Genomic DNA, 25,529 nt, shown 5'->3' with positions numbered 1-25,529 from the left:
TCTCTGCCTCACAAGGGTAGAAATATTGACTGAGTTGTGTGCAACGTATCAAGCAAGAAGCCAAGTGACAATGGTTACACAAATGTCGCACAAGTTTTGACGCGGTTGCAACGTATCAGAGGATTGAAGTAAACATCCATTCAGAGCGTGAATAAACACATCATTCCATCAATATGACTGAACATAGCACAATATTGTTCTCTGCCTTGACTCACCCTGACGGACTGACTCTTGTAAATAATCTATGAACCAGATGGAAAAACTGAGATGATCGATTTTTATTTGGCTTTTGTAGCTGATAATTCTATTTCCTCATCATAAATAAGTCAATAATTCAGTCTCTGATGAAACAGGGGACAAACTCAAAGGGCTTGGATTGAACGCGGCCCTCGGTCTCACCGCTGAACGACTCGCTGCGCTCCTTCCTGTAAGCCCCGCCTAAACAAATTGATCTGCCCGTCGTCCTTTTTCACTTGTTGATCTCTCACAATAAGAGCCAAGGTTGATTGATTTGTCTATGACTCTTCAGCATGGTATGGACATAACGTTCCGTGGACGTGGTCGGTGAGTGTCACTGATGTGTCTCTGTTCTCAGACGGCCTGGTTGACTGCGTGGACCCGGACTGTTGCGAGCAGCTCAGCTGCGGCTCCGACCCTCTGTGCCACGGTTCGGCCGACCCCCTGCTGTTGCTGCAGCAGAGCATGCCTCCAGCCGGGCCGCCGCCCTCGCCCACCAACGCGCACGCCCACAGCTTCTACCGCCGTATCCGCTTCCTCCTTGGCAAGGGAGCCACACACACGCTCCCCGGAGACGTGCCCTTTGATACCAGGTATCTGCTTGTTTACTCTGTGCGAGGCCGCTTCGCCGCGCGCATGCTAATCCCACAATATATTTGTTAAGCTGGCCTTTGCCCTCCCATCGCCCTGCACGGAAACACATTACTCGCTGATAATGAAGTAAACGGCTGCGCTGTGTGGACGCTCTGTTCTGCTTCCGTGTCTGATGAAGCTGTTTGCATGCGCCACTCAAATTGTGATCGGTGCTCCTCTTGAGATTAGCTGTCACGCGATGGAACATTGTCCTCCAGCATCCGTGTCAGTGTTCCATTTTTAGGTTTTTAATCTGTCAATCATCGGCGCCGCTCAAACGAGTCACCACATATTTACAAGTTGGGCGTCGGTGCCGGTTGAGGGCTTGTTTTCCTGAACTTCCAAGACAAAGAGTGATGCATCTGTGAAAAATCAAGAGCACTTAAAAGAGCAAACGTGTATCTGTTAAATAAGGCTGCAGTGTCAATGATATCTGTGGTCGATCACCATCTGATGCTGCTGCTTTAAAGACGAGAAGAAGGAGGCTCAATAATGTCACCAGAAGACAGGCTCATCCACAAATTCCCACTTTATCCAACAGCATTCCCTGCTCCGTGCCTTCGCTCTAACCCCCACTCTGATGTTGAGACGTAGAGGCCGCGGCTACCCAGAGGAACCGTGGCGCCACTCAAACTATCTGGAGTGACTTCCTTTCACGCTCTGCAGGTTCATCTTAACATTCATCCTCAGACGTAAACACTGGTTTTAACAAGAGAGGGAAGTCCGGGCCTCCGGCGTGAGGCTGAAGACTTCATGCAATTCCAGCTGCACATTCATTCAGGACTTCCATTGCATGTTAAGCGTGAAGCAACCCACCTCAAGTGCGTGGACCTTGGCACCGCGAGAGGCTTCGTACTACCTCTAACGTATTTAAAACGAGCTATTTCACCACTAAAGTACAAATTCAAGGATTCAAATTAGCAGTCTGCGAAGGCTTTTCCCAGCATGTGATGGTTGGTGTTACACCAACCCAGACTGATGGAAGGACTCTTCTTTTTTGCTCTTTAGGCAGTCTCCCTTTTTAATGACAGCCTTTATGACGCGGATGTTAAATTGCATTGAATGTTTTTGCTCAACTCTTCATGGTGGAATGAAGGATGAATGCCAACCCATCAGTGTAACAGAAGCGCCCCCTTTTCATTGCCATTAATTCTTTCAACATACCTTTCAGTGTCTGAACCTAATGTGCGTTAGTCACACCGTTTTCCGTCAGTCTCATTGGATGACCTCCAAAGTTTGACTTGTAAAATTGATGCAAATTGAAGTGAGGCTTTTTTTTTTCTTGCAAGCAAATTGCTTGCGGAGCTATTATTTCCACAGAGGGCTTTGTCTACCTCTCAATGTAGCAGTCGCTGTTGAAAGGCATCTGCAACATGTGCCTCATCTGGGATTCAGTGATGTATCAGAGGTGAATCCATGATGCTGCTGCTGTTTAAGCAACAACCCCGTCACCCTCACGTCACATCAACACAAGGCGAGAGATTTGTTGTTTTTATGACAAGGTGTTGAGAGGTTTTACTGCGGTGAAGCTATTTTTACGGCCTCGCTATCCTGGCAGTCTCTGTATGAAATAATGGAATTGCACTGAGGAGAACACAGGCACTTGTCTTTGCCTCACGCGCTTGTTATTTGCTGTGAAAACATGCGTCCGACAATGATAATGTCTTCCATCAGCCTTCCCCGTCCCTCTGCCCCTAACTGCTCCTTCCCTCTGCTCCCCAAGTCGAGTGGCGGTGGTCCGAGGCAGCGTGACGCTGCGTGACGGCTCTCCTCTCGTTGGCGTCAACATCTCCTTCCCTCAGCACCCGGAGTACGGCTTCACCATCAGCCGGCAGGACGGCAGGTACCGACGTCAAACCCTGGCCTCTTAATCCTCATGTTGCTGACGCCAAAGTGTTGTGTTTCAGTTTCGACCTGGTGACTCTGGGCGCCATGTCCATGACGCTGATGTTCCAGCGTCCGCCGTTCCTGCCTCAAACCCGCACCATTTGGACGCCCAACAACAACTTCCTGGTCCTGGAGCAGGTGACCATGTCCAGGGAGGAGGTGCTGCCTCCTGTGTGTGACGTCAGAAGTGTTTTGAGCCCGTACCCGCTGGTCCTGCCGTACCCTCTCCCCAGATACATGGGGGCGTGTGCTGAGAAGGGTCCAGCTGTCCCCGAGCTGCAGGTACTTGACCCGCCGTTTACCCCAAAATTTGCTCACCATCAGGCAATTTGTATCCACTCAGAAACCCAGTCCTCATTGCACACATTTATTTCAGCTCGCATTTGCATCATGTAAATTAGGAATGAGCAAAATGCAAATGAGCGCTGCATCACGCGCTCCGCCGCCGCAAAAACAAATTAGCTGGTTGAAACAAAATTAGAAGAGGTCAGAAGGGCGGTTACATATTCGCCCTCCAGTGGCCAGTGACCAAACTCTCAACCCACTTTCTCCTCCTGTCTCACACAGTTAACTGGAAGAGACTTTGTGAAGTTGTGCGAGGAGAAAATGTAATATCCAGTAATTGGTGTGCCGCCGCGCTTTGGGTGATGACAGTGGATCAGAATTGAGGAACACCGTGTCCTCTTGACAAACAGCTCGCCTGAAAGGAGGGCGCTAAGTAAATGGAAGGAACAGTTCACGCTGTTCGCTGTGAGCTCAGCGCCACCCACTGTGTTCACCTTCAAATAGTCGCCATGTGCCTTGGCAGTGACTTCATTGGTTAGTGATGGAGATGGAGTTCTGATGAGCTCGCATTGTGTTTGTGAACAAATGGGTTTTATATTTTGAATAATCCCCTAAAGAAAACAAGTGTTTATTCAGGGCCTCGTTCATTCAGATCCTGGCATGTGGGGAAGTGAAATACGGCAGCTGGACTGGGTTGGTACCTGAAAGGTAGTTGATATTGGGGGGTGGAGGAGAAGCAGAACCGCAACCAGGAAATACACTAATAAGGTCCGACAAATTGCTGCGGAGATGCAAATGACTGTCTGCAGATCATCACTAATGGAGGTCGATGGAGCTTGGAGGTTTGAAAATAACACGGCTCGCTCGCCTTATAGGTGAATAAAGATGGAGGCTCCTCAGTTAGCCAACTTTTTGCCACTAGTCCAAGTCGAGTTATTGATGCTCATTTATTCAAAATGATTTGTTTCTTTTCTTTTCCCTTTTCTTTTCTTTTCTTTTCTTTTCTTTTCTTTCTTTTCTTTCTTTTCTTTTTCTCCTTTCTTTTCTTTTCTTTTCTTTTCTTTTCTTTTTCTCCTTTCTTTTCTTTTCTTTTTCCCTTTTCTTTTCTTTCTTTTCTTTTTCTCCTTTCTTTTCTTTTCCTCTTTTCCTTTTCTTTTCTTTTCTTTTTCCCTTTTCTTTTCTTTCTTTTCTTTTTCTCTTTTCCTTTCTTTTCTTTTCTTTCACCAGCCATGCCATTTAACACATTGCTGTCAACAGTATTTACAATGAGAGCACTAAAATGTGTTAAAAAAAAGAATCCAAATGGGGGCGCTTGGTTTGTTTGACCTGCGTCTTGTCGTGATCTACCTCGCTGTCTTTTGGAGTCAAGGTGAAATCCAGTCAGAACCTGTCCTGGTGCCTCATCTAAACGTCATCTCCACGACAGTACGGTGGAGCTCATAATTAACCTGTGTTCGTCTTTCACTTTTGAAAGATGAAACGTCTTTGTTTTCTCTCTTATGGAGCCGTGAGCTGCAATTCTTCTCCTCATTCATCAGCTGTTTTGTCTTTACACAAAGAGCCTTCATTTTCATGTGTTTGTCCTGAAGTCACTTGGAATTTGTCGCTGATTACTTTTTCTTGGAATGAATTTTTTTTTTTTCACAAACTATGATGCACAATTCAGCTTGATTGAAAATTTGCCAAACAGAAATGGTCTTCTTATTTTCTTGTTTGTCGGTAGAGGTGGGGCAACTTTAGTGAAAAAAAACAAACATTTGGCAGAATGTGTGGAGCAGTGTCATATCCAGTCATGAGCTACGTGGCCTCCATGTGGTCCATGTGGCCGCTGTGCACTTTCATTGCAGAGCCACATCACAGTGGTGGCTCTTCTCTGCCGCTCCAATATACATTTCTCCTTCTGTTCCTGCATGTGAGCTGCTAGCTTAATGCTATTCAGAAAACCTTCCCTTTCATCTCACAACGCATCACTCTCTATTCAGCAAGTAGTTCCACCTTGTACCTTCCACCGTTGAGTGCGTCAGAAGAGGAAAATGAAAGCCTGCTGTACTTGGCTCCACCGGCTCATTCTTGTGTCTCTGCTCTTCAAGGCGGTTCAGGAGGAAATTTCCATCCCTGGTGCTTTTGTGAAGCTCAGCTACCTGAGCACTCGTGCGGCGGGCTACCTCTCCCTGCTGCGCATCCTCCTCACGCCACCTGCGCCCGCGTCTCCTGTCTCCCCTCTGGGTGGTCTCTCCAAAGTGCACGTGCGCGCCTCCGTCCAAGGGAGGTTGTACCAGCGCTGGTATCCCGCTGGGCCCGGGCTGGTTCACCGGCTGGTGTGGAATAAGACGGATGTTTACGGCCAAGAGGTCTGGGGCCTCACTCACGCCACCGGTAGGTAGAAATTATGTCACAATTAACCTCATTAAGCAATGTCAGCTCTGGGGAAACCAAAAACGACAACGCTCACCGTGAAAGGACGGACATTGTATTTATATGTATATCATACACGGACAGCAGCTCCAAATACACTTGTTTTTCACGCCTGGAAAGGTGGTTTCCAGTGCGTCAAAACTGGACGTACAGCATTTTTATTGTGTGTGAGATGGTGATCTGTCGTAAGGAGGAAGTGGAGGAGACGTCGCAAAAGAGAGGGATGTACGTTAGAAGAATAGACACATGAGAGGGAAGCATGTGTTTTGAGAGGTGGAGAAGTGTGAAAGAGCATCAGCAAAAGCTTAGCTTTACACAACAGCAGTGAGAGCTTCGGTGATGGTTGGTGTGGAGACTCACCAGTTAGAAGAGTCAGAGATGAAGATGGATGGGGTAAATAAACCCATGAAGAAGATCTGTGACTTGGGAGGATGGTCCTTCATAACTCAAGATGGATGACTGAATCTCATCTTTGCTACTGACTTCCAGCCTAAAGGCCCGGCGTCCTGACAAATGGTGAAGTGACAACTGGGCAGTTTCTTATTTGAGAACGAGTCGACATTTAAATGCAGTGTAATGTGCTTTGAATAAAGTCGCTGATTCATGGGGAACCCTCCTGGTTATTAACTGCCTGACTGTGATGGGCACGTCAATGTTTCCACGGCTGGTCTGACATCACCTCATTGTGACATTTTGTCTGGAGTCATTGCTACAGTGTGGCCAGCTGAAAATAAAAGGCCCCTCATGACTCAGGGCCGGTTCATACTATGATGCTCATGAGGTTGGAATGATGTACTACAACCAGGGTTGGGCAAACTGTTCCACAAAGTAGTACCCGCAGTGGGTGCAGGTTTTTGTTCCAGCAGATCAAGAGGACACCTTTTCACCAGTCAGGAGTGTCATCAGGTGATGGTTGGTCAGGTGCTGTTTTTTTTTTTTCAGCTGCACCTGATTGGTTAAGCTATGTGTGCTTGTTTGGTTGGGTCAAAAACCTGCACCACCCCGGCCCTTTGAGGACCGGCATGCCCACCCCTGGAATTAACTGTGCTTGAAGTACATGTGGTGTTGAAGGCCGAACATATTCAGGCAGCAGGTTCACTGTGAGGGACAGAAGACGAGGTCAGTTGCAGGGAACAGACGAGCTGAAGCGAAGCACGCAGCGGTGGGTCGATGCCTTCATTTCAAGCTAGGAAGAGGATCTGCAGGCTCATGAGTGGAGCTCAGAACAGGGGCAAGGGCTCCCGGAGAGTCCTCGAGTGAAGATGCAGTTGCCCAATATATGCGGATTCCCAAGTGCCCAGGGTAAACCCCAAATTTAGGTTTGATAACTTCATGCTTAATGACTGGTTTTTGGCTTCCTAACTCATATGTCGAGTCTCCTGCAGCACCATTTGAAATGTTGCATGCAATATACCAGAGCTGGCCATTTTGAAGGCTACAACTCCTCCAACTTTTCAACTTTGGATTGTCATTTTGGACAACTTCTCACTGCTCTCCGTGGCAGACGCGCCATCAAGCTGCGAGAAGATTAGCTTGTCTCGTGCGAGCTATCGCAGATGCCCCCGAAACTTGTGTCCACTTAAATATATGGTCTTGTAAAAGATTGCATCTTCACACCCCGAGGCTTCCCTCCATCTCGCTCTCCTTCCCATCATCGCCTTATCTGCCAGAGCTACGTTACATCTGCTTGAACCTGCTGCGCATCTTTCAACTTTTGTCACGGAATATACTTTTTATTTTTTTTAAATAAATATAAATAGAAAACATTGGTATTCATGCCGCTCCATTCTCTCCTGCCTTCTTCCCTTTTCACTTGCAGCCGTCTCTGCTTGCGATTTCACTCTTCTATTTCCCCCGTCCCCCGTCTTGTTACAGTCTTGCTTCCCTGTGATCCCCTCCTGTTACCTCTCCCTTGTATTCCATTCCCAGACCCCCTTGTTCCTCGCTCTCTACCAATGTTTTCCCCTGATCCTTCGTTCTTTGTGGTTCTCGGTGTTTTGTTGGCACAGTGACACGCACACACACAGAGAGAGAAAGGGAGATCATGCTCTGCTTGCCGGGGTGAACACGGCGCCCGAGGCTTCAGTGAAGGGGAATGAAAGCTTTCACCTATTTGATATTGAGTGTGTGCATTTATGTGTGTTGTTTGTGCGCCACTGTGTTTCTGCAATACATCTCCAACAGTATATCGCTGTTGAAGGCCACCACTGTGCTCACACTCTCCCTCCAAGATTGCTTTCTCCAGTTTGCTGCGGACGAGTCTTCAAGTAAAGCATGATATTACAGTCTTTTAAAGGGCATGCAGTATTGTTCATCGCCTCTCTATATGCGATGGTTTGGGTCATTTATATATGAGCAGCGCTTCGATGCGCGGCAATAAAAGTCTCTGTTTGTGAAAGTGGCTTTGACGCCGTGATCTCATCCTGGAGACGACGCTTTCTGCTTCAGTGACCTCCAGATCTTTTTAAACACTTCCGGTGATTTGAGAAGTTCCAATTTGATGGTAAGGTTTCACAGAGGAGGAATCCTGCTCTGTAAATTAGAGGTTCCCAACGAGGAAAGTCAAGGTACAGCACATGGATTTTTGGGGAATAAATAGCTGGTTTTCAGTGGCTCCTTTCAGGTACAAGTGAATCCCATCATAGTCTGCTTTTGAAGGTCGATTGTTGGATTTCAGAAACAGAATTGGTTGACTGGAGGATTACGAAAGAACCGCCAGCAAAACAAGAGTGTTCCACGTGGGCCCTCCAGCGCCTCCCGGTTGTTAGAGCAGGCTGTGATCATCTCACTCTATGGGCCAGTTTGCTCTCACTGTACCTGTCAGTTCGCTGCTCGCTGGTGATCTCACCACAGTTCCAACGAAGGTGCTTAATCCGAGGAAGTTTATGAGCCATTACCCTAGTACTACACTCACACATATTTAAACTTCCAGATCTTTGCTCATTCCCAAGTCAGTTTAGTTTAAAAGGGTCAGTACCTAGTGGTACTGTGGGAGCACACTCACCCATAGAATCCACTCGTATGTACAATGACAATGGGTCTGGATTAGGCTTCGAAACACAATGAAAGGTTGGTTTGAGGGAGTCAAACAGTGCATTTGTTGTTCCCATGTTAACCAGAGGAGTCACTCATTAGTATTTGTGTCCATTTCTATTGTGACTTTCCATTTAGCAAGAGCACTCGAGCAAGAATTTCACACGCTGTGCTCCATTTTCCTCTCAACCCCGTCATATCAAAGCATTTTAAACAAGAGACAAATTGTTTTTCACAACTACAAGCACTTATTTTTAACAGTTAATAGCAGTGTGCAGGTGCACTCATTGAGTCACATGCTTGAAGAGTTTCGGAGGTTTTTGCGCTTGCTTTAAAGAGGCATTGAGTGTATTCTGATGCATCTCAGGTCTGTGGGCTCATTGTGTGGTGAAAGGGCAGGAATGGAACAACAGCGAGCGCGTGGCAGCACGAGGCAAAACCGTCCAGAAAAAACATCTCTCTGACAATAGGCAGATAAATTCAGATAATCACCAGTTACCACCGTTGCTCATGACAACAATTCTGCTTTTATGAATAGCGTCCCTTTGAGTCGACAACGTGGAGAGCTGCCTTCATGTACCGTGAGGTGGACACATCCGAGGTGAAGGTACTGAGATTGAAAGGTGCATCAGAGCGGCAGCGAAGTTAGGGAGGACAGAAGGATGGAAGGATGAAGCATGTTGGAGCTGCCAGGAAAAGGGGACGACAACCAATGGTCAATGGTACTTATTCACACTGACTTGGTCATTTTACAGAGGCTCGGAGTAGAGCTGCGAGGAGACCGAAGACAAGACAATCATTTCCAGCTACAGTTTTGCTTTAGAACTTCAGGAGTTCGCCCTTTCACTCTTGCCTACATGTTTCTCTAAGCGTAGAGTTCCATTGCTCTCTTTCTATATACTGCATGGTCACACCCGCAGTACGAATGCCTTTCTGGCTTCCAAATATGCGCTTATCTTCATCCTCTCTGGGAACTCAGTAGTTCCATGCGGGCCAGCCTGATGTTCCGGAGGAAACTCGGATTTTCAAGTTGAAAATGTTGGGGATTCTTCACCTCCACAGAGAAGACAGTCTAAGATTGTTAACCGCCAGTACACATTTTTGCAACACCGGAATACACCAGTAGACTTTCTGGATCTTCTGTTTTCTGTTCTTCTTTCCCAGTTCAACTGAAACACAGAAGTCTGTTAGTCAGAGCGACATGTGAATGAAAAGGCCCCTTGATTCCCCAAACCAATACAATCTTCAAATCTCCCACATCAAGTAGCATCAATCACTTTGACTCTTTATTGTAACTCCTGAGTGACTTTTCCTTCCTCGCCTGTTTCATTGATCGCCTCCATCGAACTGGAGGTTTCTGGTGTTTTTTTTTGTCGGCCGTGCGCTTCCTTCGCTGAAGTGGGCATTTATAAGGCATAATGGGATTCCAGCGGCTCTTGCTGACTCCACAACTCCTCCGACTACCACTCACTTCACCGACATGTTGGTTTAGGCCCAACCAAGTTAGCGGGATCAATGCCAGCGGTGATTGACAGCCCCGGCTCTTCCTGAAGCACAGTGGTGTCAGAGGTGTCAGTCTGCCTTACTGTAGCGCTTCTCAAGCTCTTCATTCAAGCTGTGGAAAATGTCACTGTGTTAAGTGGTTGGAGGTTCTGACGCACTAACTGTGAAGCACAATACACTGTTTTGCCGAAGAAGAAAGTGTTTGTTGTGAGACAAGGAATTGCTTTTCGATTGAAAGTCCTCGCCATTTTGTGCTCCTTAACTATGCAGTGTGTTGTCAGGTCAAGAACGGAGGGGTGAGACAAAACTACATTCACACTTTCAATGAAAATGGCCCCAGTTGCCCTGGTGCTCAGTGGTTGTACAGCTGGAGCACGGCCCTGGGCTTATGTGGCCCTCATGAAGTAATATCATGTAATACATGTGTTATGTCATGTGATAGTTGCAGCATTTGATGTTTTTTAACACATTCTCCTCCTTTTTGTAAAAGGTATTTCACCCATTTATAACCTGTTTTGACTGATGGCCTCTCACAACAGTGCCAGTATATAATGTGCCCTTCAAGGAAATTTAATTTCCCACAGCTGAGCTTTAGTGAGGCTTCAAGACAATCAAATGTACAGTGTAGGTCGAGGAAGTTCAAAAATGATTTGTCCAAATAAGGGAGTGGCGGGTCACAATAATATAAAATATATAATTTAAAAAAAGGTCTTGTGTTAAAGTCGCTGGTAAGAGCGAGTTTGTGAAGTGCTCCCAGCACTTCTATGAGGGATGATACACTGTGTGTGTATCATGTGTCTGGTGATGGAGGACTCAAGGTCCAGAACACAGACACAAACAGGAAGACGTGGCTCACGTTCAGTCGTTGGAATACAGCTGCAAATGTCCTCTGGACATATTAAAAAACACTTTTTTTTTAGTCACTCATGTTACCAATGTGTTTCATGTGGTCTCAGAACTGGGGAGTTATTTCACTGTATGCAGATGCTAATACGAGGACAGTGCTAAGTGTATATCAAATTCAGAGCTCAAGACAATCCACACGTTCCATGAGAGAATCTTTCGCCATATGTTAATAATAAAAAGTATATGGGAGCTATAAAAACATGTTGTGGTCCAGATGTGTGTGGCGGGCCTGCGGGACAGATGCCACAGACTTTTTAATTTTATCTACAGAACCTATTAAAGATCAACTTCCTAACTTGCTTACTTTTAATATTTATATAAATAGACGTCATTATTAATTCACGACTGCCCTCAGCCTCCCTCTTTCATCTCTCCATGGCCCATATGCCTCCAGGACATCGAGTGGTGCAGGTGAGATTGCTGCCGACCTCTCTGACTTTGGACATCAACCATTTGATCTGCTCCCCTCGGGCAGAACCAAAACATTCCACTTAAAAAAAAAAAAAAAAGTTTCCTGCTCAGGTGCTCGACTCATTGGCAACGGCCCCCTCGATATGTTTCTGACATTTCAGACTGGTTTTGTAGGATTACATTTAATACACTTCTATCTTTCTCATCTCACTGTCTGCCCTTTAAACAGACCAGAACCTTTCAATGGTAACCCTCCTATCACTTTTTCTAGATGCTTCACCATGGAAAACATAACAAGACTGAACAAAAAGACATACTGGTTTTTCGCGCGCCGCACTGGCTCAGTTTGTCCAATACATTTGTGACGCTATAGTCCATAAAACGTTACTACTGATCAGGATTTTAAATGTCTTCACTTGCTGCCAACGTGAATTATGAACCGCCTCAGTTGAGTTGTGATCAATTTGAATGTGAAATAATCAGGGCAGTTTTATAGGCAGACAGCTCCTGCCCAACAATCTTGATGGTTATCTGTCAAAATTCCGGATTCTTTTCGAATGTAAATGAGGCACAACAAAGGCCGGAGAGAGGGCTGGTGTGTTCCATAAAGGTCAGAGGTGTTTTAAATGTCAGACTTTAGTCAGGGCTGCGCCGTTGAAGGCTTGCGTCTTTCATTTCAAATGGCTGGCCTACTGGTACTGTTGCTTCTCCTTTTCTGACTTGCTACTTGCTCCTGTAATAATTGCATCTAGATTTTTTTTTTTTTCAGTTGGCGCTCCGTTTATAAATTTGTTTCAGGCTGCAGGGACACCTGGGTTTCGTTTGCGAATCAAATTCAATGTGGTCACTGACTTTTTCCAACGCAGAACAGAAAAAAACATGTCAAAGCAAGTGACTGTGAGTAGAATTAAGGTTTAGCTTCTTTTCCACATGATCCAGTGACTCAGATGAAAGTTGAGCGACTAAATTGGGACCCTACTTCCAAAATACTGAACAATGTGTCAAAAAGAGAGTGTGACCAAGCCAGAGGTTTTTAATTTGACCGTCTGAATAAGCCATTTCTGGTGGCGACGTCCGTGTTCGTCTGATATTTAACATGTTATGATGACGTTTTTGTCATGGTGGCTCAGGGGAACAGACCCAAACGCTGGTGTACAGAGGACTCGAAGGTTTAATCCAAATACGCAGAAAACAGGACACGAACAGGAAACGAGGAAACCAAGGACGTCGCCACCGAAAAGCAGAGCAGGCGAAACACACACGGACGACAAACACAAAACCAGAGATGAAAAAATAAAAGCATGAGAAAACATGACAGTTTTTTCTTTCTGACGTCTTCGTGCATGAGCTGTTTTTGGACGAGCTCTCACTCTCGGTGGCTAAACTAACCTTGAGCCTCAGTTCTGTTAGCGAACAGTTTTGCAGATCAGAGTTGGACAAACCGCGTGTCCGGTTTTCTCACCTGTGTGTGCTGGGCGGGATCAAAAACCTGCACCCCCTGCGACCCTTCTGAGAGCCCATTTGAGACTTCGGATCTAACATCATTGAAACCAAAGAGAAATCAAAGACAGATGATGACTGACTTCATCTAGTTAACTACCAAACACCGTCTTGTGTTTGGTAGCCAGTGTTCTCAAAGTGAGTCACCTGAAGCGCCTGTCAAATCCAGAACCTTATTTAATCTTGCAAAAAAAAGAAACAGGAGCTGATGGTGTTGCGCCTCAGCGAGAAGCCGCTCGACATATCATTACAACGACGAGGCCGCGCTGCTAATTCCAGGGCTCTTTCATGTCGACTCTTTCTGATGATGCTCCCACTTCTCACTGATCTCCGTGGAGCAGCCACACTGATGAGGTCTGGCCATGGGCCTTTCATCCGTCCCACCACTCAATACAGTACACTTTAAACCCAGATAGGGATCGTGCGCGAGCCTGTGTTTTAAGTCTCACACTCAAGTTCTCTCTAAGTCGCAGTACATTCAATGACTTTGCTGTACATGGTGTCAGACGCAGCGGGGTCCCCTCATTGAACTGCCTGGTGTCAAACCCTCGCTCCTCTGCTTGTGTTGCAGTCTCCGTCGGCTACGAGTACGAGTCGTGCCCCGGCGTGATTCAGTGGGAGAGGAGGACGGCGATGATGCAAGGATTTGAACTGGTCCCCTCCGACCTCGGGGGATGGTCTCTGGACAAGCATCACTCCCTCAACATGCGGAACGGTAATTCTGACCTTGGCACTGTCCAGCAGTCGTTCCAGTCTGTCGGTGATGCTCATGTGGTGAGGCCCTCAAACAGATGGAACTCAAGCTTAGAAAAACAAGAGCAGATTTACAACCCAGTGACTTTGGTTTTGCCTATTACTTATCATGATATGACAATATATTTCAGATAAAACAAAGCAGCCATATTTGTTTTGAGTCCAAGTCCATCAACAAGGAATAACATTTTGGAACGTAGTGAACCTTTTAGAGAAAATATTTGATGTTGAAGTTTTAAAATGAACTCTATTCTCCGATACTCGTCTGAGTTTGAGTCGTGATGGCAGCAGCCAGAGCCACGAGGAACCACAGCTCCCCGCCTCCCAGCTCAGTGCAGAGACTCCGCGGAGAAGAGTCATTTCGGCAGCTCTGTCATCACACCCTGAAAAGTTCGACCATACCTGCCAAAAAAATAGCTAAAATGAACAAAGGTCTGGCGGTGATAAGAAGGTCAGTACAGCATCAGTCATCATGAGGGTCGTGGTGAAGCGGGAGTGGAGGATCTTTCCTGTGGCTTGAACCTTTGGTTGCTGGCCCAAAGACTGTGATCATGGGAATCAGTTTTCATCCCAGAGTGGTTGCATCTGGCCTGGCTCACGACTGGTGCACCTCCCTGATGAGGTGTTCCAGGCGTGTCCATCTCGGGGGAAGATGGAGAGACTGTCACCTCGGAGAACCTTGATAGAGCCCCAGAAGGAAAAGATGTCTGGGCCTCTTTGCTTCGATTGCTGCCCCCACAACCTAACCTCTGCAGAAATCCGCCCAATAAAAAGCAGTTTCCATAGTTCCATTTATATCTCAGTTCACTACTTTACACCCAGTTCTGGTGTGTAACTTTCCACACTTCAGTAAATAGCAGCTACAAGTTGTGTTTATTTCAAATAAATGCGGAGCCTCTGCTGTAATGAATTCAATGAGTCGAAAGCTGAATTAGATTGGAGATTTACTCTTAATTTATTTTCTACTCCAAGTCCTTGGATTTATCTGTCAGTGTCCACTTGCTGTTCAAAGGGCCTTAAAAAGAAATCAGCACTTGAAACAGACTTGCGACTCGCTCATGATGAAAGCCATGCAGATGAATGCCAGCCTTCAAGTGGCAGAGCCAGGAAAATCTTAATCCCAGCCGTTTAAGGCGGGAAGTTGCTTCGCACCCACCGACCCTTGACGCCGCTGAAGGCTTTTAATGTTGAGCTTGTTCTGTCCTCAGGTATCCTCCACAAGGGAAACGGCGAAAACGTCTTCCTCTCGCAGCAACCGCCGGTCATCTCCACCGTGATGGGCAACGGCTTCTACAGAAGCGTCCCGTGTGGCCCCAGCTGCAGCGGAGCCGCCCGGGACATGATGCTCTTCGCCCCGGTGGCGCTGGCGAGTGGCCCAGATGGCTCCCTGTATGTGGGGGACTTCAACTTCATCCGCAGGGTTCATCCGGACGGCTTCACCCGAACAATACTGGAGCTGAAGTGAGTGCCATGTGACTCGTACTGGCGGGCCCCCGTCGCACACATCTCCGGCCTTGTTCACGTGTCACAGTCCTGAGCCAGCGGTTTCCATCTCCAGCAAAACAGTGCCGTTTGAGCAAACAACAGTCTTTGTGTTCAACACTTCAAGCCTGACTGTGGACGGCTGTGCCAGCATCAAACCTTGTCTCCTTGTTCGCAGGTTTTCTTTTTACTCTGCAACTGAAACACAGTATCAGAGGGTTGAATCACTCCAGTTGTCTCTGTTTTAGGCCTTTTTTATCATAAACCAAGAGTATTTTGGGAGGTAAATGTTTACTGTTAAATGAACTAGCTTCGTCATTAGCTCATCGGCTGACCACTAGTTAGAACGGTGAATGTTTTACATCGAGAAAAATGGACATAAAATAGTAGCAACGCTGGACGTTCTGTTGTTGTTGCTCATGAGGGATGTAGGAAGCGACTGCAGAATATCAGTTGACAAACCTGAGTGCTTGAATGTTCCCACACGCAGCTGCTCTGCACACATGCGACAGACAGCGTTGCCTTTAGCGTCCAAAGTGCAGCCAGTCAGGAACTTGTGTTCCCCAGTCATAGTGGTCGATTACCTTGTGACACAAACGTAAGCAGAAGTTGGAGGAGTAAAAAGCACCAGAGTTGTGGCGGACACGAAGAGAGATCTCTTGAGCCCAATAGAGATTTCTGTTTGCTCAAATGACTTTTTTTTTTCCTCTGGAGTCAAATGTCTTTCTTTCTTTTGAGCATGCAAATCATCCTATGTCAAGCTGCTTGCTCAGGGTTATGACACACAAACAATGGCCGACTTAACAAGCAGCTGTAAAATACGCCAACCTTCCCACGAGCCTTGAAGCAGATTCACATTTACACCCAAATGGAGATTATTTTACCCAATATTTTCCCCCTACTTTCAGTTATCATTGGAATACCTTTTTTACTGTTTAACACACAAGGAACATACGACGTGCTGGACTTATGTCCACCCATACTTACGACCACGGCCAGCAGGTGCTTATTTTTGTTTATTCAGTGTCTGGCACGGCAGCATGTAGCAGTTAGGGCAGCACAGCGTCCCAGCATCTCTCTCTCACACAGCCATCTACCACTACTGTAGCACCTATAACCCTCGCGTCGGCCGCTTTGAATAGCATTCGACTTACGTCCAATCTGGCTTACGACCGGTCGGTTGAAACCGATCCTGGTCACAAGTCGGATGCAACTTGTGTAATCATCCTGGCCAGCTGGTGGCAGTAGCCTGTCACTGAAGGTGTGCGAGGTTCCGACTTCACGGAGCTGGATCTACCTCTCAGGATCTGCAAGCTCTTTTTCTGCAGATTCCGACAATAAATATTCGACTGCGCTGCAGGCGCTACATTCTCTATTTCTCTTCTTTCTCAAGCATCCAATCTCGATGGGGAAACTCATCCATTTGTCCTGTAAGATGTTCGTCTTATGTAACTTTACTCCTGCATTCTCTGTCATAATTGCATCTGTGACTAATATTTCTGCCTCGGCTGAAGGATCCGCAGCCGCAGTATTTGATACTCCCCGGTCCTGTGGGAGGAGACGCCAAAAAGCTTCCAGTTTATGTTAATATTTAATGTAAAACAATCCAGCCGTCTGAATCAGGCAAATCACTCTTTATGAGACAGTGGCCTTGTTATGTAACACAGTTGTTTTCTTCTTCTTCTCCTGCTTGCCTGCCGCTCCCCACCAGGAACCGGGACACCAGACACAGGTGAGGACAGTCGCTTATTAACACCTGCTAAATATAACTGCGCTGAACTACAAAGAGCGTTTGCCAAGTGAGAGGGTGCAGCAGTCGTCTGAAGAAGGAGCTGCAAATGGCATTGACCTCTCTTCAGTCTCTTGCCATGACGCAAAATAGATGCATCTTGGGGAGGAATTTGGAACCTGACAGCCTGATTCTCGCTTGTTTTCATACCAAAAGCATGCTCTTGATGTTACTATTGACAGTATCATTACTATTAAGATTAGTGGTGCTTTATATATATATATATATAGTGGGGGTTTAGATAACAATAACTATTTTGCATCCAATATATATTTATTTACAACCCTTTATTTTTTCCCTTTAATCCATGTGTAATATATAATAAGAATCTTAGACTATAATAAGAAGAATGTATCAATATTTGGATTTTTATTGTGATAGTGTCATTAACTGTGTTCCAATGGTAATTTTCCATAGGTACATTCATGAATACAGATGTATTTTCCTTTGTTGGTATTCGATCTGGCATTTGCAACAGTCCTCCTCCTCAGCTCCGCTGTCTCTTCGAAGCCTGAAACCTCTCACATATGGCCAGCTATTATTCATCCACCACTTGGGAACTATTCCGGAATTCATCACACTTTTGTTTTCTTTTTCTGTGATTCCATTTGACACCTGAGTGGGGCAACACTGGAAACATTAATAGCGTGTGGTGTCCTTGCCGTCGGCCCGTGGCTCCGCACGCGTTGGTTGATCTGAGCTATCACTAGTTCTATCCAGCTGCAGCAAGTGTGTGTGTGTGTGTGTGTGTGTGTGTGTGAGGGTTTATCAGATTTGAATGTAGAGGATTTTTTTCTCTTTCTTCTCAGATGTTATACCTCTGGCATGCCAAAGTTTACAGCCATGCAAAGAGGATAACCCAGTGGGGTGTTTGGCATTGTTGTGTGCGGGCGGCTGTGTACATCCATCGATGGGTCTGGAGATGGAAATCTGCCTGTGATCCATAAAATCAGAAGGAGATTTCCCCCCCGATTCCCACGCAGAGCAGGATCTGATAGCTGCGTGGAGAGATGGCAGGATGGCTCAACTAATGTGATTAAAAGTAGATTACAGCCAATCGCAATCTTGGCTGCAATGTCAACACGAAGCTAAAAATATCTGTCTTGCATTAAATTGCCTTGATGCAGATGAGCATTGTATGTCAAGTCAGTAAATGTATATATGTCCTCGTGACTGTAATACTCCAAATTCCTGATGGTGAATTGCTGCACTGAGTCTGTTGTGTTTGGACAAAAAAACACACATTTCTCAACAACAATTGAGTTACCGTAAATTCCGGACGATGGAGTGCGCCGGAATATTAGCCCCTATTAGCCACTAAACTTAGGAAGGAAAATAGGTCTTGTTCATACATGAGTTGCACCAGGCTGTAAGCGCTAGGATCACCTGTAAACTAGTTTGGAAAACGGGCTCCAGCATGGAGACTGAATCATGAAACAAGTTGGGCAATGTTCTGGGCTAGAACCATCAACTCCTCACGTCTTTTATTGACATGAACGTGCTCAGAATATGCTGCTGTGTCTCGTCTCCACTCCTCCAGGAGTCTGGAAATTAGAAGCAAAGAAAATCCACCCCACCTCTAAGGATTTTGATGCGGCAGTCAGACTCAGGAAGCGATGTTCTCAAAAAGCTTTTTCCAGGACACACATCAAATAAATGCAACCCAGCTAATAGTATTTCTGGCTTGCTAATCTATCACCATTATAATTCCCATTTCTTTGGAAAGATCGAAGTCACAAATACACTGTCATGTACTGAGTTGCTTCCCTCTGAGCCCCAACATCTGGAGAGAGCCACGACAGCTGGAGGCTCTGGTCTCACGCTACTCTATCTATCTACAGCCCTCCTTTCACCCTCGGCACTATAAACCCGCCCAACCAGGTCCGCCCTCCTTTGAGGAGGCCCAGTAGAGACATGAAGACTTGCTGTATGTTTCCGGCCGCGTGGATGTTTTGGAGAGCTTCCTCAACTGGGCAACTGCTTTGCTGATATCAATAAGGCAAGAGCAGCAGTGACCCTTTGGGCAATGCATTGGGCAGCGCTCGCCCATTAAGACGGCATGACTGGCATGTAAAGTGCTCAAACAACACTGGCTGATCATTCATTGACAGCCTGAATGGCCACTCATGTTTGGTCCAGTCCAGCAGGTTGTTCATAACTACAGCCACACACTTCATTTGGTTTTCCGCAATGCATTCTCACACCCAAGACGTCAAATGGCGACTATCTTCACCTGACCCTTGTGTCCTATGCTGACGCGGAAGGCAACCTTCAGCATGGCATGTTGCTTAGGCTTTCAATGAAATCACATGGTCCACCTTCCACAGCATGTCCTGACACTGTGGGGGGCGCGTCACGTCAAACAGGTTTGGGTGTACTGTACCAAGTGACATGTGACCAGCAGCAGTGAAGAGAGCTCGCGGTCGCCTCCCCCGCAAGCCAGTTCCCAACATAGGATCAGGTCACTTGAATATTATTTGACGCCTTGTATTCCGGCGTACAGTAACCAAAACATCCCCACTTTATCCTCTCAAGATGTAGCACGTCCACGTCGATTCCAAAACTCCGCCAGGTACATGCGCTAATAGGGAGTCATATTTGGCCCTGACTTTTAGCAAGGGTATGACTCAGTTGGATGAGAGCCTGATTCACCAAGACTGGCTCTGTTGTCTGGGTTTTCCTGGCCAGAGGTGCCTCTGTTTTCTGCTCACGTGTGGAAGTCATTGATTATCTACAGAAGGAAGCTCAGTTTTGATGAACTATTGGAATGATCTCAGCAACAAAGAATTGGAAGAACAGACGTTAATGAAGAGGAAATATAGGGAGGCCAATAAGAGGGAGCTCATTAAAAACAAGCGCACACAGGCGAGCAGACTCCACTGGCCATTAAGATTGGAGAGGCCGATCAGGGAGGATTCATCGCTCTTTCATTCATCCTCTCCAGCTCAGGCACAGTGAACCGGGGTCGAGGGCTGCTTCAGCCAGTGTCAGCCTCGGCAGTCGCTCTTAAGTAACTCTCTGGTGAGGTGACACTCCAGCAGAAGAGACGACCTGGATGGCATCCTGGTAGCAGGAAGTGCCTCCCTCTGAGGAGGACAGGAAGTCGAATGAAGCAACACAGTGTTTAGAGCCCAGAAGGACTGACTGTTTCAGAGATCTTTAAAACACTTCCCCACTCCTCAGGCGTCACTGTTGTCAAGCAGCGATGGGACCGACCTGGTCATTGGTTATTACATTGGCCTCCAACATTTTTGATGGATGGGAAATTGTCACGTAACACCAGAGATGTGATCAAAAAAAGGGCTGTAGATGGGACAGTCCAGATGTCCCTCTGATGGCCCATTTGTCCCTTTAAATCGCAGGTGGGCAATTCAATTCCCTGAAGGGCCACGTTAAAATCTGTAACTGTGAGGGGCCATCATCAAAAGGAAGACAGCGATGACTACAAAACATGACCGAAAAATATCCAAAATAGATACTGAAGTAGCAAGGACTAAATGAACCTGAGAAGATTAAATAGGATATTAAGAAGTGCAAATATGCCATGAATCCTATTGAGGTATTTCATTTCACATGCACTTAATTTGAGTATAAACCTGCATAACTATGGGCAAGATGTTCAAGATAAAAAATAGATTTTCGATATTCCTTCTATGTATTTTCAGGAACAAGAAGAGTACACAAAGATGGCCATTGAATATAAATATTTACTGCTGAAGTGATGGTGGTGACTAGAAAGAACAAAAAACGCAGAAAAATGTCCACATATCAGTTCTAGTTTTAGTCTGACGGCGAAAGGGCCACAAAAATACAGGCATCGGGCTGCATGTGGAGACCAGCCTCTTCCTGGACAATAAGCGAAGGGAAGAAAATGAAATGGAATCCAAAGTAAATGCTTAGAAAATGCTGTATCCACAAAGGAGTGATTGAATCAAGCATTTTAAGGGAGACAATGAACACAATGCAACGCTTTCCCCGTTCCATTTTTTTAGACCGAAAGAGCGCAGTGAGTTTTTATCCTCACTCACAAACAATTCTATCGGAGCGTAGCTGTCCATTTCACAGCCACATGGAGCTGGTTGACCGACTCGAGTTTTCTTGAGGGCTGAATGCTTTGTGAGGCACTTAGGACAGCTTAGCTCACCCCGGAGCTCCCTGCCTCCTTCCTTCTCTGCACTGTTACTAGCATGTTAGTCTTTCACTTTCACTCTATACCATTGTTCTCTCAAGTCAAATGCATTAAATATTCATCCATCTCCAGCTTTCAAAGCTTCACGCTCCACACTGTTCCCAGCAAAGTGCTCATCAGCCAGCAGGGTTTCAAAATAAGGTGCTCTCCGAGGGGAGACAATATGGGATGTACTCAGCCCAGAACCACTGTCTATTCTCTGCCTTTAAGAGTGAGAGAAAAGACTAAAGGGAGAGTGGAGTCATATCTTTGTCAGCGAGCCCGAGCGCTTGATTCTCGGAGACGGTCGTCAGCAGTCAGATAGTGACGCCTGAAACTCTGATCACTCTTGTGTTATTGTGTGAGGGAGGGAAGAAGAGAGACTGCCGTCAAGCTGTTTCTTCATTTGTTGGCTCTTTTTTAGCACTGCTGACTGCTGGGGGCTGCAGTTTCATGAGGGATTTCCAAGCTTCCCTCCCCCCCCCGGCTGTCGACGGCGCCAGGGAATCACATCACAGCAGAAAACAATGTGATTATTTGATAGTTATTGATTAAGGCTGAGTCATTTAACTGGGACAATTGACGCACTCATTGGATGAGTTTAGCTTTCCTCATCAGACATGTTCATTCAGTCGGGTTGATCTGTTGATTTTTCAATATGAACTGTGCCCCCCCGCCCCAGTTCCATCCTGCTTCCCGACTCTACCAAAACACAACAGAGACTGTCCTCCTTCAGGAGCAGTTGCAGGTCTGGTGCTCGTGAGTGTCATTTACTTCCTTCCTCCAGATGAACGCGCTCCAGAACGGAGCGATCTGATGGAGGAATGGGCAGGTGACGTGATTTGCCCGCCTCTATATGCGCCGTGTGGAGGCTGAAAACTTCTTGAGGCCAAACAAATATGTTATTCTGCGCGGCACTGTGGCACACATCCACCTCTCTCAGGATCAGGATTAAATTATGTATGTGCAATTCAGGGCAGAGCTCGGTAAACAGTTATGCACTTAATGGACTGGATGACTGACAGCACGCTGGCCTCTGGTGAATTGTTTTTCTGTCAGGGGTGAGCAAAGGTTCAGGTTGGAATCAAAAAGAATTCTTGGCTTTGCTGGGTGGCAGTCGTGGACAAGAGAGGGAGACACGCGATGTGTGCCGGTTAGCTAGGCGCTGATTATGTTCATGTTTAGACAAAGCAACTGTTGCAACAGGAACAACAAAGTGCATGAGGGACTAACCATGTATTTACTGTTTGTATTTTACTGACAACAAGCTAGGTCTCAGACACTAAAGAAAGCCTTTAACTGGCGCTTCAGTTAGCATTTTATCGGCTGCCGATTTGCCATTCACTCGTCCACTCAGCCAGTACCAGACATTCAAGCCTGCGTGGGCTGCTCGCAGTTAAATGATACATCCAGCCATCCATTTTTGAGGTAGCCACTGCCCCGGTTGTGCTTTTCGATGAAATAATTATCGCTGTTCTCGAAGGTTAGGTCGCCTCCGGTGATTCTCTTTCCTTTCCAAGCTGCGTTTTTTTATAATGAATAACTCACTAACATCTATTTTGTTTTTCCCACAATTGATCAACGTCACGGTGCAACTGGGTTCACAATGACAGGGGTCAGTGAGGGGTCAGCCACTGGACAGTGGAGCGTAATGATACTTAGTCAGAGGAGAGAGGTCATTTTTTTGGATAACCTCCTTGTATAAAAGGCATCAGTTGAGTTACGTTTCCTCCTGACTGAACCTTGCAAGACCAGGCTCTAGAATTAGGTGTTATATGTGGATGTTGTTTCCATTTAACATCTTGGCTTTACTTCTAATATCTCAGGGTGTGGCAAGGAGGTGCACGGTGGTTCAGTCTGAGGAGTGCTGCCCTGCAAAAGGGCGGGCTCTGGAGGAACCGTGCCGCAGTGGTGGGACGGTAGACGGCATCTGGTCAGTCAGTCCTCACTAAACCACAGTCTGCCACAGTGGGAGACCAACCATATCAGAGTTGGTGGTCGTCGGCTGGTGCTTTGCACCCTGGACAGGCTGTAGTTTTGTATGCAGGGTTGCAGTCATGCCAGACGTGGTGCGACACCACAGTAGCTTCCACGCTTGTAAGTCATGTTTCTAACCAGCACGACTCTAGTTCCTATCCTCAAAGCCAGGCACCGCCCTCCTGCCCTCTTCAACCCTGATACCGGAGGTTACGCTCATGCCGGCGCACAATCCATCCAACAACATGCACAAACCAGCGCACAGTCGTATTTAACAACATGACATAACAATCCCAAATATTGGATTTTATGGTTTTCCTCTGAAGAAATACTGAAAGTGAGACCTATCAATGGAACAGGAAAATCATTTTCGACGAGTTAAAGATAATGTTCTCTGCGCTGGCAGTCATCTTCAGGCACTTCCCTCTCTAAATGAGGAATTGATCTGGGATGAATGGGCAGGTGTGGGCTATCCTGGCCCAGACTTTTGAAAAAGAGCTACGCGTCTGCACCATTATGCTGAGTGCTCGCCCAGCCACTCTGCAGGAGGCACATGAAGAGAATGTTGTGTGACGTCTGAGAAACGATACCAGGAGAAACCAAGAGCTGCGCGGCCCGTCGGCTTCCTTCCCTTCAGAAAGAGATACAACTGCTCCACAGAGTGCTCAGAAAACCTTGGACTTCTCCATTAGGACAAGCTTTCTGCAACGCCTGAGCAAATTCACTGGTCGTATACTACTGTTTTAAAGCTCAACGGTACGCCATTTATTTTTATAATAAATCATATATGAAGATATATTATATTATTATAATTAATTATATTTATGTTCAAATCTGAACGTGTGTAAAACTGACTTTTTATACACCAATTCCAAGACAAAATGGAGGACTCTGAGGCCACTTTCGAGTTCTTCTGGTGAGTAGTAGTTTGAGATACTCACCTGATGTTACTCAGGTCCACCATTAAAGCCATTTAGATCATCTGCAATAATACTTCAGAATCAGAATCCTACCAGACTCAGCTGACGTCTACAGTACGCTGTAGATCGCATGTAAGGCCATGTTGTATTTGCAGTGGGATGCTGCAGAAGTACAGTGTTGTTACAGAAGATGAAGGTCGTGTTATTCTTACTCAGGCCCAGGGGAAACACAGGGACAACTTTCATTAAAAGCGGGACTCAATACTGCTGTCGGTTTCTCATAAAGATGTTGTTTCTGACAGCCAGTGTTTGACCGCTTTAATATCTCCGTCCAGCAACAGCAAAAACATCCTGCACCTACATCTGCTCGTCATCGCTCATTGCCACCAGATTGAGATCAGAGTCGCGAGGGCGGAGGTCCTGGGGCAGACCCAGCTGTGTCGCTCAGTGGCCCGGCTGGCAAGAAGGATGGATGGGCTTGTTTTGGAATGAACATTTTGCAGGACTCAAGTTGTAACTGATCACAGAAATAGCGTCCGGCCGTCTTCAATCTCATATTCAACAAAAAATAACTCTGCTGGTGACGAACAGAATATAATTACAACTATGGTGAAACAATTCTGTGTGTTACGCAATGTCGGTGAAAGTTTGCCTGCCATGTTTTATGTATGATCTATCAAGATCAGTGGACTATAAATTACCAATCATATAACACTGAAACGTTGTTTTTTTATTTCACCATATTAAAAATTAACGCCGTGCCGCGCGGTTTGTGTTGTTTTAGGTTTGTGAATATGTTGAAGGATCAGTGCCATAAAAGCTGCCAAACACATAAACTTGGATCCCTGTGAATATGTATGAACGGTGCCGAGAAAAGTGAGGTTGAAAGCTGCGTCCCGAGTTGCCAGTTTTACCCGAAAAAAGGGTTGATTCACAAATCCAATTTCACAGGTGGAAAGATAAAAATTCCAAAGCGTGCATTGTTTTGTCCCCATAACACTGAAGGAAGTGTCCCGGATGACCGTGACGCTCCATAATGTGCGCGTAAATCAGGGATGGATCAGGTCCCAAACTATTTCCTGCTTTATAGAGAAGTGAAAGGATTTTAAATTCCCTTCCTGGACACGGAGGAATTCAGGGCGGTGATTTAACGACCGGGGTAATGTGCTCTACTTCTGTGCCGTTGCTGAGGACTTGGGCAGCGGCGTTGTGAATGAGCTGGACATGATGGATTTCTTCACTCGGACCTGTGATGACACCGCCACAATAGACTCGCCGGCTGAACAGGAAGAATGAACCAGCGCTGGCGAATTCCTCCGTTTCACTTGGACAGACCTCCTTTTCACGGAGATCTTTCCACACGCTTGAGTTCCAACTCTTTTCCGATTCCTTAATAGTCTCATTAACGGTTCAATAACATTCCAGTTTTATGTGTTTAACTTTGATTTCCTCCCGTCAGTAAGGAGGCGAGTCACATAAGGGGTGATGTGTAGTTCCTTCCAAACGTCTTGTAGTCCATTGAAATGCCCATGCGTGGACATGCAACGCAGAAGGCTGCCTTTGGCGTCAGTAAGTCCACCTTCCCCACGTCGCTATATTGCGCCTTGGGAGCGAGGACGGGTTGGTTGTT

General features: G+C 46.3%; 1 protein-coding gene across 3 annotated transcripts in view; it reads left to right on the top strand.

The window, feature by feature from the left end:
* tenm1 (teneurin transmembrane protein 1) overlaps positions 1 to 25,529 on the top strand; it is a 229,552-nt gene that overhangs the window by 153,979 nt on the left and 50,044 nt on the right. For all 3 annotated transcript variants that reach the window (XM_053879956.1, XM_053879955.1, XM_053879954.1), the window contains 7 exons: positions 596 to 830; positions 2,594 to 2,713; positions 2,778 to 3,039; positions 5,133 to 5,418; positions 13,382 to 13,525; positions 14,772 to 15,024; positions 16,757 to 16,777. In XM_053879956.1, the coding sequence (XP_053735931.1) occupies positions 596 to 830; positions 2,594 to 2,713; positions 2,778 to 3,039; positions 5,133 to 5,418; positions 13,382 to 13,525; positions 14,772 to 15,024; positions 16,757 to 16,777 (1,321 nt within the window). The remainder of the gene's footprint in view (positions 1 to 595; positions 831 to 2,593; positions 2,714 to 2,777; positions 3,040 to 5,132; positions 5,419 to 13,381; positions 13,526 to 14,771; positions 15,025 to 16,756; positions 16,778 to 25,529) is intronic.

The sequence above is a fragment of the Synchiropus splendidus genome, chromosome 11 (genome assembly GCF_027744825.2).
Source record: "Synchiropus splendidus isolate RoL2022-P1 chromosome 11, RoL_Sspl_1.0, whole genome shotgun sequence".
Lineage (NCBI taxonomy): Eukaryota > Metazoa > Chordata > Actinopteri > Syngnathiformes > Callionymidae > Synchiropus > Synchiropus splendidus.
This window is presented reverse-complemented; position numbering and strand designations above follow the sequence as displayed.